Source organism: Lactuca saligna, chromosome 5 (genome assembly GCF_052625555.1).
Source record: "Lactuca saligna cultivar CGN05327 chromosome 5, ASM5262555v1, whole genome shotgun sequence".
NCBI lineage: Eukaryota > Viridiplantae > Streptophyta > Magnoliopsida > Asterales > Asteraceae > Lactuca > Lactuca saligna.
The window spans coordinates 268,888,112-268,903,229 of NC_136421.1; the positions used below are offsets into that span (position 1 = coordinate 268,888,112).

Sequence of the window (15,118 nt, forward strand, 5' to 3'; positions counted from 1 at the left end):
ATCTAGTATCTAGTACAAAATCAAAAATAGTTAAAAAAAAAAAAAAGATAAATAAATATTACATCTGGACAAACGTATAGAAACCATGCCCTCTAAAAACACAAAAAGTAGTCATAACACATATATAATCTAATAACTAAAATTATCATCAACCTCTCATTGGGGTATAACTGAGCTACATACAAAATTCTAATCAAGCATAACACAAACAATATATAACAAAGACTCCATAGATGATGGTTGACCAGATACAAGTACAAATGACTTATCTTTGACATTTCTTCTGGGAGACCATTGTGATGCAATGATAACTACATAGATGATGGTTGAATCTAGATAAAAGTAAAAAACAAAAAAACAAAAAACAAAAAACAAAACCCCTTTAACATCACCAATAACCATTAAATCAAGTAAAAAAACGTAGAAATTCAAATAACGGAATTCTCTCACCTTAAATGTTCGGTACACATTTATTTACATATTGACCATCTATCAGCGACAATCAATCGTGAAATACCTCTCAAAATACATGAAATCATTTTCAATTCCAGGAAGATGGAGATGAGGATGACAATTTTTAAATAACTAAGCAAATGTGATTCTAAAGTCCAAGCATTTGGATGTATTGTTGGCTCAATACTTGTAAGATCCACATCTTTAAGTAGCCCAAACATGTTTCAAATGTTAAGTTAGAGTGTGTGCATCTAATTTTGGAAGAGAGATTATAAAATAATAAATAGATAACATAACCAAAAAAGCTCAAAATAAGTTATTTAGATTGTTTCAACAACATTGAACACATGAACATTTAGCCTAAGAACATCTTGCCTATTAAATGTTTTTTAAGGAAGTCAATATAGCACCGAAGCTATAGTGTTGGATTAACTCATTATGCTTGAGGACAAAATGGCAGAAATCTTCATTGCTGGGAGAAAAGAAAAGGAAACAAATATAGTAGTTTGAATGTTTCTTCCATTAGAAACTAGATCTATAACCACGAGCCTGGAGAATAAAATTAGGATTTTAGGGTTCCAATTTATCTATTTCGATTAGGAATTTGGGAATCGGTTTTGGGGATAGTCGAAAATTATCTAGAATAGTGAATGCTTCTTTAGTTTTAACTTTGTTGTTACCTGGTTTTACCGGACCGGCGACCGAACCAGCCGTCTTACCGGTTTGATGGTTCAACTGGTCTAACTAGTCAGAGTGTCAGACCGGTCTTAAAAACCGTAAAAACCGGATGATGTCATAAGTATTATTATTAATTTTTATCATATAAAAAACAGAAAAAATTAAAAAATAAATATTTTTTTAATTCCCGGTTTTACTGGTTCACCAGACCGGTTTTTACCAGTTCAATAGGTTTTTACCGGTTCAAAGCACGAGCAATTTTATGGCCTCTAAGAACTGGACTCGGGACCGGTTTCTAGTTGAACTGGCCGATCGAGTCCGGTTTTCAAAACATTGCTCTGTAAGCTCTTTAATTTGTAAGCTCTTTAATTTGTCTGGACCTCACAAATCTATTTACCCCTTGAACCCCAAATATAGCTCTTCGTCATAACTCTTTACGTCATTTAGCAAACAATAATTGTAAGCATCATACAAAACCATAAACACATCATACACGCATCATGGAACAACAATTAGCATGAAAAACATATTTTCGTTATAAAGCATGTAAACCATCTTAAAAACTTTTTTATAAGTGGTTATCATCCCAAGTAATTATATATATCATATAGCATAATGTAAAGCATATATAAATATAAATACAAATAGACTCAAAATCATTTAATTTTATAAAGACACGTGGTTGAAACCCGATGTACTGACCTTGGTTTATTGGGACTACTTGTAACGCCTGTAAATCCGGACTAGTCAATTTAGAGGTAATAGGGGTCGAAAATGACTTTTCGACAAAAGATTATTTAGAATAAATAATCTTAACCAAATTGTAGAATATGTCACAAGGTTATTGTCCATATAAATAGCGTCGAAATCGGAGTTATAACGAAGAAGTTATGACCCGTCGAAGTTTCGCGATGGAACCGGCACGGCACCGGGAAGCGTAAATAGTGATTTTACGATGGATGACTTTTTAGCCTTAGTGATCTAAACGAAAGTCGTATAATATGTTAAACCAAGAAAATCCATAAAAAGAACGTCCAAATCTGACTTTGTATGAAGAAGTTATGATTTTTCTAAGATTCGGCTTAGCAGTGCACGACTCGAAACTCGAATTTTAGTTCGAGCGGTTTTTGGCTTACGTGACTTAAATGAGAGTTGAAGATCTCATTAATAGGAACTTAACAGTAAAAAGACAGACGAAAACAGAGTCCGTATGAAGGAGTTACGAATTCTTCGCGATCATTTAACAGTCTAAACGCCTCGTACTGTTAAATTTAAGATCGGTCGAGAATTAGCCGACGGAGTCAAAATGAAAGTTGTAGATATTATTTTTACCTACACGTGGATATAAAGAACGTCAAAAACAGAGGTCGTATGTGAAAGTTACGGATTTTAGAAGTCAGAAGTGTGCTGTGCGAAAATGGGTGATGTGGCCAAATCTTGGTCATTGCTTTCTCCCCAAGTCTTGCCACTAGATGGTGACATGTGGCACCAAGTTCAGCCATTTTCACCCTATAAATAGAACTTCTCCCACCCTCATTTTCTTTACACATTTCTCAAAATTTCTTCTCTTTACTCTCTCTCTAGAACCTCTCTCTAGCCCCGAAACCCTCCGAAAAGCCTAGGGAACCTCCCTAGCACAAGGCGGAAGCCCCTCAGTGCTCGACGGCTCCGAGAAGAAGAGCTTTTCCGCATGAGAATGCTGCTCCAAGCAAAGCCTGGTTTTCTATAAACCCGTTGTAAGTGAGCTACGCCTACGCTATTTTTAATATAGTTTTTATTTAATTATATTAACGTTATTAAGAACATATAATAAGTAATTGGGCTATTATTATGGGTTATATAAGTATTATTTAATGGTTATATAATAGTAATAATAGCTAGACTATTAATTAATCTCGGTGAATAATAGATTAAACTCTAGTGGTAATAATACTAGGTTTCGTCGAAGGATTTTTTTTTTCAAGAAGTGAAGCGCTGTCTGAGTCCGGAATCACCACCTTTTCAAGTGAGTGCATAGTTACTTTCATCTTACACATAGATAAGAAGTATTTTATATAAACTACGTGTTATGTGTGCATATTATATGTATACTTGCTGTCTATGCTGGATGAACGTTTTTATACATGTTTTACATGATTTAAACTGTATACATATTTTATATACACGAATATGTTGGGTATGATACGGGTAGATGAATGATGAGAGATAAAAGATGATGTGAGTAAACATTGACAGCTATAGACTTAGTGCCTAACTAATAAACATCGGCAGCTATGGACTTAGTGCCTATTGGATAAACACCGGTAGCTATGGATTTAGTACCTGTTAAGGAGTTGGTAGCTATGGACTTAGTACCTATTAGATAAACACTGGTAGCTATGGATTTAGTACCCGATGAATAGACTATAGCAGCTATGGAATTAGTGCTTTGTGAACGAACATTGACAGCTATGGATTTAGTGCCAGTCTTATAACCCTGGAAGCAAGGGACTTTGGAATAAACGAATGCAGGATAAATGACTCTTAGGATAGATCCTTAAGAGTAAAGAATACAATGAGGATGGGTAATTGGGTTGATTGTTTGATTGTTTAAACATAATAAGTATATTATTGTGGGTTGAAAACCCTATGTACTCACCAGGTTTCCCAACCTGACCCACTCAGTTTATTTATATCACAGGTGACGATGTGAAGTTACCTTACACTGAGAGATTAAGGAGATATAGATCACTAGTGATAATGAATGTAAGTTCTGTTTATGCTTATGTTTCTGTATTGACGATGACATCCCAAATGTTTTAAAACGAATTAAAAATACTTTTCTTCGGAAATGCTTTGATAACGTATTTATCATGTTTTACTAGGGAACAAATTCCGCAACATTTTTATTAAAAGAGGCACTCTGATTTTCATAAAGCATAAACAAAATCGGTCTTTTCTGGCCATGAAAATGGGGATGTCACACTACTGTCACTCTAGGTTTTGTAGCTCTTCTAGTTACAAAAATACCAAAATATAATCACGATTAATAATCTTACATATATCATTTTTTTTAAACGACAACTATATTTAAATAGAGGCACCTCGAATTAGCAAGAAACTAAAACGTGGGCAAACAAGGAACAAAAACAATCAGACTAAAGAGGAGATACCCTCCGGTTCAACCAATTACAATCATCAAATTTACCCCTATGCTTAATCCAAGAGAAGGATAAGGAGATGATGTTATCGGCCACCGTCGAAGGGGATGAGAGTAAGTTTTTAAACACCTTGTTGTAGCGAGTCTTCCAGATGCTCCATATTAGACAATAGACGATTGTTACGAACCTCAGTCTCTTTTTGGGACAATTTCCCTATCTAGCTGCAAAATCTAGGAGATCCACAATTGTAGACATCCTTAGAGCACCTATGTTGCATCATTTGAATATCCAAAACCTACAGAGAGTGGCGAAACAACATTCAACCATCAGGTGATTGATGGTTTCCGTGGAAGTGTTGCAAAAGGGACAAAAATGAGAGGGTAAATGAATACCTTTGTGAAGGAGTTTGTCCGCCACAGGTATACCTCCAAGCTTTGCACGCCATATAAAACTTGAGAATTTAAGGGGAACTGTTTTGATCCATTTGATCGTTGGGCCAATGTAGGGCTGGAATTTGGAGTCCAACAAGTGTCTCATTAGATTTACTGAGAATTGCTCGTCATGCGAGATGAAGAAACAAAGTTTGTCTGGAAGATTGCTAAGATGAACATCAGCAATTAGCGAGTCAATGGATGTAAGTTCAGAAACGACATCGTGACTGATGGGTGTGGATGACCAGGACCATGAATTATCTCCATGTGGGCATCTTTCTGCTAGTGAGCAGGATTTATTTGATTCGAGGGAAAAAAAGGTTAGGAAAATTGTCTTGAAGTTTAGTAGACCCAACCAGATGTCTTCCCGGAACATTGTGGAGATTCCGTCCCCAACAGAGATAGAGAATATATCATGGAATTTGATTTTTGCATTGATGCGAGATGCAAGAGTATTGGAGATGTTATTCCAAATACCTGGTAAGTTTTTTTTGGATACGGTATCTTTCGGCTTATTTTTGAGGTTATGAATGCTTTTGATGGTGTCGCACCAAAGGCTAAACACTTCAGTGATAATAGGTTACACTTGAAGTCAAGTACATGTAACACATCCTTAAGAGTTGATCTTGGGTTCAATTTAATTAAGCATGTATATGTTACAGGTTTAATAAAACCATCTAGTAGGAAAATAGGTATGTATCTTGTAACAGGTTTTAGATTTACCATAAGAGTAAGATTAGAACACATGTGAGCAATAGCTCCAATGTCTAATATCCATATGGTTTTATCAAAACATTTACTCCTTAATGCATTTAACAATGAGATTTTCATACCTGCAAAATCACCAAAATTGGACTGATTTGCAATTTGTGGATCTATTTTATGATTTGCATTATTGAATCGATTAAATTGCTGAAGCAAGGCATTCATTGAATCCTTGTTATGTTGTGTAGAAGATGCATGATCTTGGTTATCATACAAACGATTATCACAATTATCTTGATTAGCATTCAACTTGAAGCATGTTTTTTTTTTAATATGTTTATGACCTTACAGATATTACGATAGTGATCTCCTCTATTCTTGTTTTTTAAAATCGGATTTTGGCTTATACGAGAATTGCTTCATTTCACTGTAATTTTGATTAGAGCTTTTCACAAGCATGACAAATGCTTCACTAGGAACTGCAAAGTTAATTTGTACTTCCTTTTGTTTCTTAACACTTAAGGTTATTGAGTAAACTTTATGAATAGAGGGAAGAGGATCAAGAACAAGAATTTGGTTTCTTAGTTTTTCATAGGTATCACTTAGTCCCATGAGAAATTGCATGAGACGAGTAGATGATGTGAAATCAGAAACAACTTTGGTAGATCCACAAGAATAAGTAGGCCATCGAACAACACAATTTAATTGATCCCATAATTGTTTCAGTTTCATGTAATATTTGGACAAAGAATAATCACTTTGATTGGTTGAAATAATTTGTTGTTGGAGTTGGTAAATGAGTTGATTATTGCTTTCTTCGAAGTGTTCTTCAATTTCAAGCCATAGATCAGGAGCAGTCGTAGAAAAAAAAGATCCAATAACTTCTTTTGAAATTGTGTTCAACAACCATGAATGAACCATACAAACATTATTAATCCATTCATACAACATGTTTCTTTGTCTCTTTGAGGCACCATCAACGAAACCTAATTTCTTTGTTGCTCCTAATACGATTTGAATCGAATACTTCCATTGCGGACAATTCTCGTTGCCATTGAGATAAGTAGATGCTAGTGGCAAATCTAGAACCGAAAACCACATGGTTCCTTATGTAAATGAAAAAAAAATGAAAGAGTAAAAAATACTAGTGGTTGCAGGTTGAGTCATATGACTTAAAATATTTAAACATAGCTTCAATAGTTATAATAAAGGTCTTATAATTGAACTTACGAGGTATGATATCTTGAATATATTTTCATAATTATATCGTTATCGATACTTTCTAAAATATATTTTTTTCAATATATGACACTAAACTATCATTCAAAAATTGATCACTATTTTTGTTGTGTGTAGGCCATGTGGGCAGAGGAGGTGGCACCTTGTTGTGGGGCGATGATAGCTGGTGGGCAATGGGAATGACCGACCAGGTGAGAAAACACATCAAACTTTCAACGTTAGGAGATGTCGATCACAATCAAGGTTCATGAATCTTTTCATGAGATTTTTCTGAATTTTTTATTTAATTTTAAATGGGTTAGGTTATTGGGCAATTAATAACTTTTAAGTGGATTGAGTCATTAGGTTATGCTAAGTAGACTAGATTATATAAAATATGAGCTTCATACATCGCTAAACATTATAAGGTAGGTTATTTATAAATTATAACTCATTTCCTTTTTTTTTTTTTTAATATAATCCTTCTATTATTATTAAGAAGAATAGGTGGGTCCTAGGACCCACCTTCAATCAACATAGCTATGCCTCTAGTAGATATCATAAACAAATTCGTATCATTGTTTTTTGGAATTATGTGTTGAATTCGTTAAAAGATTAAAAGCAGAATTGAGATTAATGATAGGCTGGGTACTCATTTTAGAAAATATGAATCAATTTTGCAAAAAAATTAGGATCTTAAGCTCTAATACCATTCAAATTATTGAAAATGGAGGAACATAGCAGAGAAAAATTATAGAGAGAGTAAATTGTAACTAAAATCTTTACTTGTTTATTGAACAATACATAATATATAAGAATACAAGTAGATTGTTATATCTGTACATCTAACAACTATCTTCTAACTGATTGTAACAAATTCAAACTGATTAACTATTTACTATGTTAACGTGTCATAAACTTAATATATTTTTCGAGCTTATTTTTATAAGCTTATTTTTTCCAGCTTACTTTTCATGAGTTCGATTTATTTTCTTAATGTAAGTCATAATAAACAAATAAGTTAGAAAATAAGTCAGAAAAAAATAAACTTATAAAAAATAAACAAAAAAAAAGCTCTTAAAAAAAGCTAAAACAAACACCCTTTTAATTAGACTTAGTCCTTGTGGACCTCCATGTTATTATGGTTTATGATAAATGAGTATTTTGCTCTTATAAGAAAATTTTGGTATAAGGATGTGATACTATCTAGTTATCATGGTTTATGATGAAAATTACCTTTCCACCCACTACAAGGAGAAAGCCCACAAGATTATGTCCGACATAGAGGGTGGCAATTGGGCTTTGCAAACTTTGCATTGTATCATAATGGCCATGCTTGGAGGATCCTGTAAAAAGGATGGAAAGTCAAAGTCCAATAATATTAACATCTAAGCAATGGTATTAAATTATTAATAGTAAAACTCATTTATAATGAGAAAAACTTACCTCTCCACCATGGGTGCACATGCATTAATGTACGACAAAACTGCCAAATTGGTCCTTCTGGTTTGCAAAAAACTTTGGATGAAGTCCAAAAAGTTTTCAGATTGCATGGAAGGTCCAAAATCAAGAATTTTCTTTGGTTTTGGTCCTTGAAATTTTGAAAGGACTATTTTGCCCTTATTATTTATTTTTCAATTTTTCTTTATTTGTTTTCATTGTTTTGTAATTAAAAAAAAAAAAGAAAAGAAAAATCGAAGGACGACCCACCCTTTCTCTCTCTCTCTCTCTCTCTCTCTCTCTCTCTCTCTCCCTCTCCCTCTCCCTCTCCTTATCCCTCGCCCTCTCCCCCTCTCTCTCAAGCCATTCTCACGGCACCACCACCCATTTTTGATTTAGGTACTTTAACAAGTGCTTTAATAAATTTAAATACCCAATTGTGGCTTAAACACGAATTTGTGAAGCGAAATTACTGAAAATCAATGAACATAACTAAGAACTACAAGTTGCAGTAGGGAAATATCATTCAGACAAAAGATCAAACACTTGGTGGGCATCCACCATACTTTATGTTCATGGGTTGCAGCTTTACTGAGTAATCTTTCACATTATTTTCTTCTCATATCATTCAATTTCCCATTATTTCAACTTTAAATCTAAACCATTTCCATGAATGGTTTAAGGGTATAAAAAGATGCAACAAGAACGATCTTTACAGATGAGAAAGGAGATAATAACAATGCCTATTTTTCTTTCTGCAATGTAAGATTTGTTCGGAGATCGCCACCATCGGTTTTTAGATGTGTTATACCTACATGAATTGAACTCAATCTTGGCTTCAAATGGCCCCATTCCGTCTTCTTCCCACCTAGTCTTCTTCACCGTTTCTAGACCAGAAAACCTGTAACAAAGATACAAATCCACCACTTCCACCATAAGCATCCATCAGACCCGTCAAATAATTGAATCGAGATGAAAAGTGATTAGATACAAAAAATGAACAGAGAAAAAGGAAGCATTAGTAGAAAAGGGGTTTAACTAGAATGGGTAGGGAGGATGGTTTTGATCGGACCCTATGGGAGTTTGATTCCTTAACGATCTCCATTCGCCTTCTATATAATGTTCTATCATTATATTGGGTTTTCCGATCCATTCTCTATCTACAAAATCATATTTCACAGTTTTCCGACCCATCATTCTAGCAATATCTTCTGGTGAAAGCCTTGGAACATCATTTAGGTTCATTGCGACAGTTCATGGTGAATCTGAATAGAGAAGGTTGAGAAGGAGACCAGAGACACCAATCGTGATTCGTGTTTCTATACACTAAGTTAGGGTTTATATCATGGTTGATAGGGTTTTAAAGAACATGGACTCAGAGATCTGTGAGAAAGGCTTCCAGGGAGAGAGAGAGAGAGAGAGAGAGAGAGAGAGAGAGAGAGGGTGGGGCCGTCCTCCGAATTTTCTTTTCTTTTTCATTTTTTTTATTACAAAACAATTAAAACAAATAAAGAAAATGTGAAAAATAAATAATAAGGGCAAAATAGTCCTTTCAAAATTTCAAGGACCAAAACCAAAGAAAATTCTTGATTTTGAACCTTCCATGCAAGTTGAAAACTTTTTGGACCCCATCCAAATTTTTTTGCAAACCACAAGGACCAATTTGGCAGTTTTGTCATTAATGTACATATCTGTTATTTTGGAATTATTATCACTATAGAGGTACACCATTGTTGCAAGATTTTGGCTATTGAATTCTTCATCTATATTTTTCCTGATAAAGACAACATGTTCATGATATTACAACGAAATTGAGTTTAATATCAACTAGTAATTGGGCATCCCATAAAATTAAAAGGAGAAAGAAAATACAATGACTTACAAGGGCAGTATGAGAGTTCCTTCTATTGGCATCATAGTGATAACTTGATATGTCCCCTAGCCGGTTTAATGCCAATCCTGAAAATAAATCAAATTAAATAAGTATTGATCAAATTAAACACCATTATTGCTCTATTTGTGAATCAATGTTTAACAAGTTGAATATTTCTACCAATTTTCTACAAGTTTTGAAGTTGAAAATTATTTGTTTTGTTGATGAGTCTTTGTCATGAATATCTTGTCACTTCAATACATCAATACAATTAACACATCCAAAATGAAGTACAAATTCAAACTCTCTAAATCGAGACTGTCATAACCCTTTTGCAAAGAAAAAGAATCAGAAAATACAAATTAATAACCTTGAGTTTGTATAAAATTAAACTGTAAAACACAACATAATAACATAAAAAAGTAATATTTTTATTATTAAATTCGATCCCAAATAACCTTGATGCAAAGTTCAAAAAGTAAAAAATAAAGTGTGGCTGCTGGGATTCGAGCCCAGGTCTCCACGGCCACAACGTGGAATTCTTACCACTAAACTACAGCCACAAGATGTTATTTTGTTAAATAAATATTATTAAATAATCTGTGAAGGATTTTATTGTTATAAATGCGGGTTTATTTAACAAAATCCCGGTAGCTACACTGATCGGAAAAGGGCGGATCATATTCGTCCCAAACACATTTTAGGGTTTTTCTGGATCATCTTGGAAATGGCGAGAAACTGCAGATTCATCACAATGATCAGCACTTTTAACGTCTTATTCGCATTATTATTATCGTCGTTGATTTTGGATTGTGCGGCTTATAGACCGGGAGACATCGTTCCGATGAGCAAAATGGGTCAATATCACTCTGTATATACTCTCCGTTTCTATAATTTCTCATTGATTTTGTACTATATATATATGATAAAACTCCGACAATCACAGATCTTATTTGTTTTTGCTGATGCTGCTACTTGATTCAACAGTCGCGAACGGTATGGCATGATATGATTGGTCGTCACTGCCCGATCTTTGGTGTAAATCGTGAGGTACTTTATTTTAAGTTCAAGTATGTATCGAATTAATTTTCATTACACAATCGCGAATGCCCTTAAAATTCTTAAACTTCTATAAATTTTCATTGCGTTATTGTTTGGAATGATTTTAGGTATTGGTTCCTATATCTAAACCAACTGGTTTCACCGGAGCTGATCCTTACAAAATGTGAGACTCCTTTGAATCAATTGTATGAATATGGTATTCTTTCATTTGTGTTGCAAATTTCTTTGAGTAGGAGATGATTAGCATATATAAGTAGGGTGTTGAAGAGAACTGATATCCAATTAGTAAGGAATGCTATGTGGAGATTACCAGAGGTCTTATGCTTAGAGACAGGATATAACCAGAGGAGTAACACAGATAAGGCTGCATTTGTTACACTGAATAGGACTGGACTGTGACTCTTTCTAGGACTATTTCCCATGATTTTGATGATGATGAGGGCATTCATGTCTTTTGTCCCTGTCCTACCTTTGTTTCACCTTGTTTAATGGACATTTCTGTATCCAAATACATGCATATAGAGAACCTAAACAAGAATTCCAACTTCATTTCTGTTTCTTTTTCCATTCTTGGCACATTGTAGATCCAGTTTATGCCCCCAATTATCTGCTTTCATTGTATTTTACTCTTTATTTAATTATTAAACACACACAATACAATTCGATCATTCCTCTTCATTTTAGTAAAATCATTCAACACTTTAAGGATGAAATTCTCCACTAAGTAATAATATAGTTTTGTTAGTCATATTCATCACAAACCATCGATACAAAAATCAGACAAAATCATCTCGGGTCAACCCGACCCAACCCGTTTTGACCCGTTTCAGAAAGTAGAATTACCCAAACTAACCTTTTGAATGAATGCAGATCATTTCAAGTTGGAAAAGAGAAGTATTATATCCCATGGCTACTTGTTATAAACCGTAAAAGTTCTGAGGTCCCAATGATTGATGTGCATTTGGTAAAAGCTTCTTCTTTAACATGTAATTAAAAACATAATAAATAAACCATTATTATTATTTATCTTTTTCAATATATGATCATGAAATTTTACTTTGCATTTCATTCAGAGGTACTCAGGAAGTGATTTTCTTGGTGTCACAGCTAAAGTTCTAGACATGCCACATAACTGTAAGCTCCCTTCATCTTTTATCTCACATTTTTTATAAAATATTATTATTTAAATTTATGTTAAACACAAAAATTTTTGGAATTTACATAGAATTATGTTGAGCAGATGTGGAGCTTCATTCAGACATTGGGACCCAGTTTTGGGATACACAAATATGGCCAAAACATGTGCTTGTTAGATACACATGGTTAGATTTATATTATGATTATTATTATTATTATTATTATTATTATTATTATTATTATTATTATTATTGTATTTCATTTACTTTTTCGCATTTATTATTTATTTAATAATGAACAAATTCGGGTTATATTTTGTGTTCAATGCGTCAATTGGTTGACATATGAAATATAAAAAAAATCAGACTATTATTTTAATATGATAATATTAATTTTTTAATTATATTTTAGGGAGGAACAATCAGAAATAGATGTTGCTTCTGGGTTCTATGTTCTCTTTGGATCAGGTAAATAAACTTACTTTTAATAACTTTAAAAATGGCAAAATACATAAAAAAGCAAAAAATAAATATATATATTTTTTGCAAAAATCATTGGTTTTATATTGTTTTTGTTGCTGATGAGCAGGGCTACTTATGTCATTTGTCCTTTCTATTTACATTTTGCAATCGTCTCGTGATAAAATTGAAAGGTAAAAAATTTCGTTTTTTTATTTCATGGTTTAATAAAATGATATTATTATTATTTTTTTATTTTCTCATGAGGTGACACAAGTAAAAATGTTTGTCTGGTTTTTGTTGTAGATTTGTTAGAGAGACTGTAGCTGAAAGTAGCATGGCTGGGGGAGTTGCAAAAGTTGAATGAATCAGTCTTTTATCAGATAGTTAATATGTTGATGAATAATATTGTATGAATTTTTTTTACTAGAATTAAATTTAATAGCATAAACAAGTTTTTTACTAAAATCATATATGAAATATGAAATTAATCGTTTTTGACAAATATTGTGTGGGCGAATTTGGGCCAGAAAAAGCCCAATGTATAGTTGATTGGGGCCTTGGGGTTGGGGGTAAGGTTGTGTACAAAATATCTAATAGGAAGACGTAGATAATGATGGTTTTAAATTAATTCTGATATAAAAACTAGTATTTTATAATCAAATCAATAAATTAATATACAATTGATTGGAGTGAGATTTTTTAACAATTTTATTAAAAAGTTATTGATGTTCAAGTTGACTTATTTTGATTCGCTTAGTTGGTGTTATGTGCCAAATGCATTTTGGATTCGTGATATCAATCGTTAAATCTATGGATTTTTGAAATAAGTAAATTCTTTAAGTTTTTTAAAATTTAAAATTAAAAAACCATATAATATTTATATGTTTATGTATGTAAAGTATTAAATGTTATAAATAAAATATTTTACATTTAATATATTTATTTATTTTTATTTTAAAATTTTATTTTAAAAAATATTTATTGTCTGCACTTTAATATTTAATTTCTCTTTTAATCAATTCGTATAATATATGAGTTTTACACCTAGTGTAATAATAAATAAATATCAATTTTATTAATGAATTTATATTTTTATTTTAAAATTCTCAAATTAAAACTTATTAATTTATTTTATTTAAATTTAAAAAATAAAAAAAATTCAGTTTTAATAATTCATTATTTTTCTTATTTTCTTATATCAAAAGTTCTTAAATATTTAGACGTTTATATTTATTTTTTAATTAACATGTAATAGAGATCTTACACCTAATAATAATAATAAAAAAAATATAGAGATACACACATTATTCACTTTTGGTGGTATTTTATGAATGTGATTGTAAGGTGAAACCCGCCACCTTGTATTATATGTTACACTAGAATGATTGGCCTTGCTACGATTATATTCTTGTTAGATAATATTTGTACAGTGAGATGTTCAATCGTTTTGGATGAGATGTATATTGATTACACTATTTTTTTTAAATGATTAATTTTCAGATGCATATCTTACAAAATATAGTGATGTAGAATGGTTTGAAGTGATTCTGGCCGATGCATGTTACATATCTTCCTATTATTGTAATAAGAAAAAAAAAAATTATTATTATTATTATTATTATTATTATTATTATTATTATTATTATTATTATTATTATTATTAAAAATATTAATGAATGACTTAGAGATTATTGTTCTCTAGAGTTTTGCGGTATTCATTTTTTTTTTCAGACAAGACTTCTATTTGAACAAAACTAGCAAACCGCAAGTGAGTTACATCGAAAGAAAAACAAAAAAAAGGACTGATACACAATAAATAATAAATTTGGCTATAGCAACCCAAGAAGTTTGAAGTCATCTAGACTTTTCTTATTTAGTAAAACAGTTAGAGAAGCTCATAACATATTTCCTTAGTTAAAGTCATAATTTCCATTAAGTATGCAATTAGTGAAAATTAACTATCATTAATGACTAAAAAGTCACCAATCCAAGAGGAGTTAAATGCTTTCACTACCATGTTGGAGAAAGTGTTTTTATAATTGTGTGAAGTGAAAACTAACACATGAATCATTTGTTGCTTGCTAATTTAAGGATCTATTACTTAAACAAGAAATTAGCCAACTAATTAAAAAACATGCATTTAAACTCATGAATGAAGACATGTAGATGGTAAGATGTTCAAATGCAAAATTTTTTCATAAAAATCACCATAGTTTATAATAGTCCTTAAATAACTAAGCATCCATGGATTTCACAAAAGTTAACCAAGATTAGTTTAGTCTAGCATGGCTAAACTTAAGAAAACAAAATAAAAGTTAGAAGCACCCAACATGTAGTAAGAATAAAGAGAAAAAAGACGATGTTTTGATGTTATTCAAATGATTAAAGGCCTCCCAAATCTCCAGAGAATTGGCCAAAATTAGGATGTATAGAAGTGTGCAAAAGATGCACACCAACCTTCCCTATATAGAACAAAAGATGAATTCCTAAAATTTCCCTTTTAGAGTTGTGCGCGACCCG

The 15,118-nt window shown here is 32.1% G+C and overlaps 2 protein-coding genes and 1 non-coding gene across 3 annotated transcripts; 1 reads left to right on the forward strand and 2 right to left on the reverse strand.

Moving 5' to 3' along the window:
- Positions 1–5,779: 5,779 nt before the first annotated feature.
- On the reverse strand, positions 5,780–6,508 carry LOC145046647 (uncharacterized). Its single transcript, XM_078994931.1, has one exon. It carries the CDS (start codon positions 6,506–6,508, stop codon positions 5,780–5,782), a length of 729 nt encoding a protein of 242 aa, XP_078851057.1.
- Positions 6,509–10,429: 3,921 nt separating this feature from the next.
- TRNAH-GUG (transfer RNA histidin (anticodon GUG)) lies at positions 10,430–10,501 on the reverse strand. The gene has a single exon. It is a non-coding gene; the product is annotated as a tRNA-His (tRNA).
- An 82-nt stretch (positions 10,502–10,583) lies between these two features.
- Positions 10,584–13,100, forward strand: NPU (ATP-dependent helicase/deoxyribonuclease subunit B). The gene is made up of 9 exons (XM_078996092.1): positions 10,584–10,809; positions 10,926–10,988; positions 11,108–11,163; positions 11,871–11,964; positions 12,074–12,134; positions 12,241–12,322; positions 12,549–12,604; positions 12,726–12,789; positions 12,902–13,100. The coding sequence occupies exons 1-9, from the start codon at positions 10,666–10,668 to the stop codon at positions 12,960–12,962; spliced, it is 681 nt and encodes a 226-aa protein (XP_078852218.1). The 5' UTR covers positions 10,584–10,665; the 3' UTR covers positions 12,963–13,100.
- The last annotated feature ends 2,018 nt before the right edge of the window (positions 13,101–15,118 follow it).

Coding starts and splice junctions, on each gene's coding strand:
- NPU (XM_078996092.1), top strand. CDS start 10,666: ATGGCGAGAAACTGCAGATTCATCACAATGATCAGCACTTTTAACGTC. Junction 11,965..12,073: donor CAATGATTGATGTGCATTTG/GTAAAAGCTTCT, acceptor CATTTCATTCAG/AGGTACTCAGGAAGTGATTT. Junction 12,605..12,725: donor CTATGTTCTCTTTGGATCAG/GTAAATAAACTT, acceptor GCTGATGAGCAG/GGCTACTTATGTCATTTGTC.
- LOC145046647 (XM_078994931.1), bottom strand. CDS start 6,508: ATGTGGTTTTCGGTTCTAGATTTGCCACTAGCATCTACTTATCTCAAT.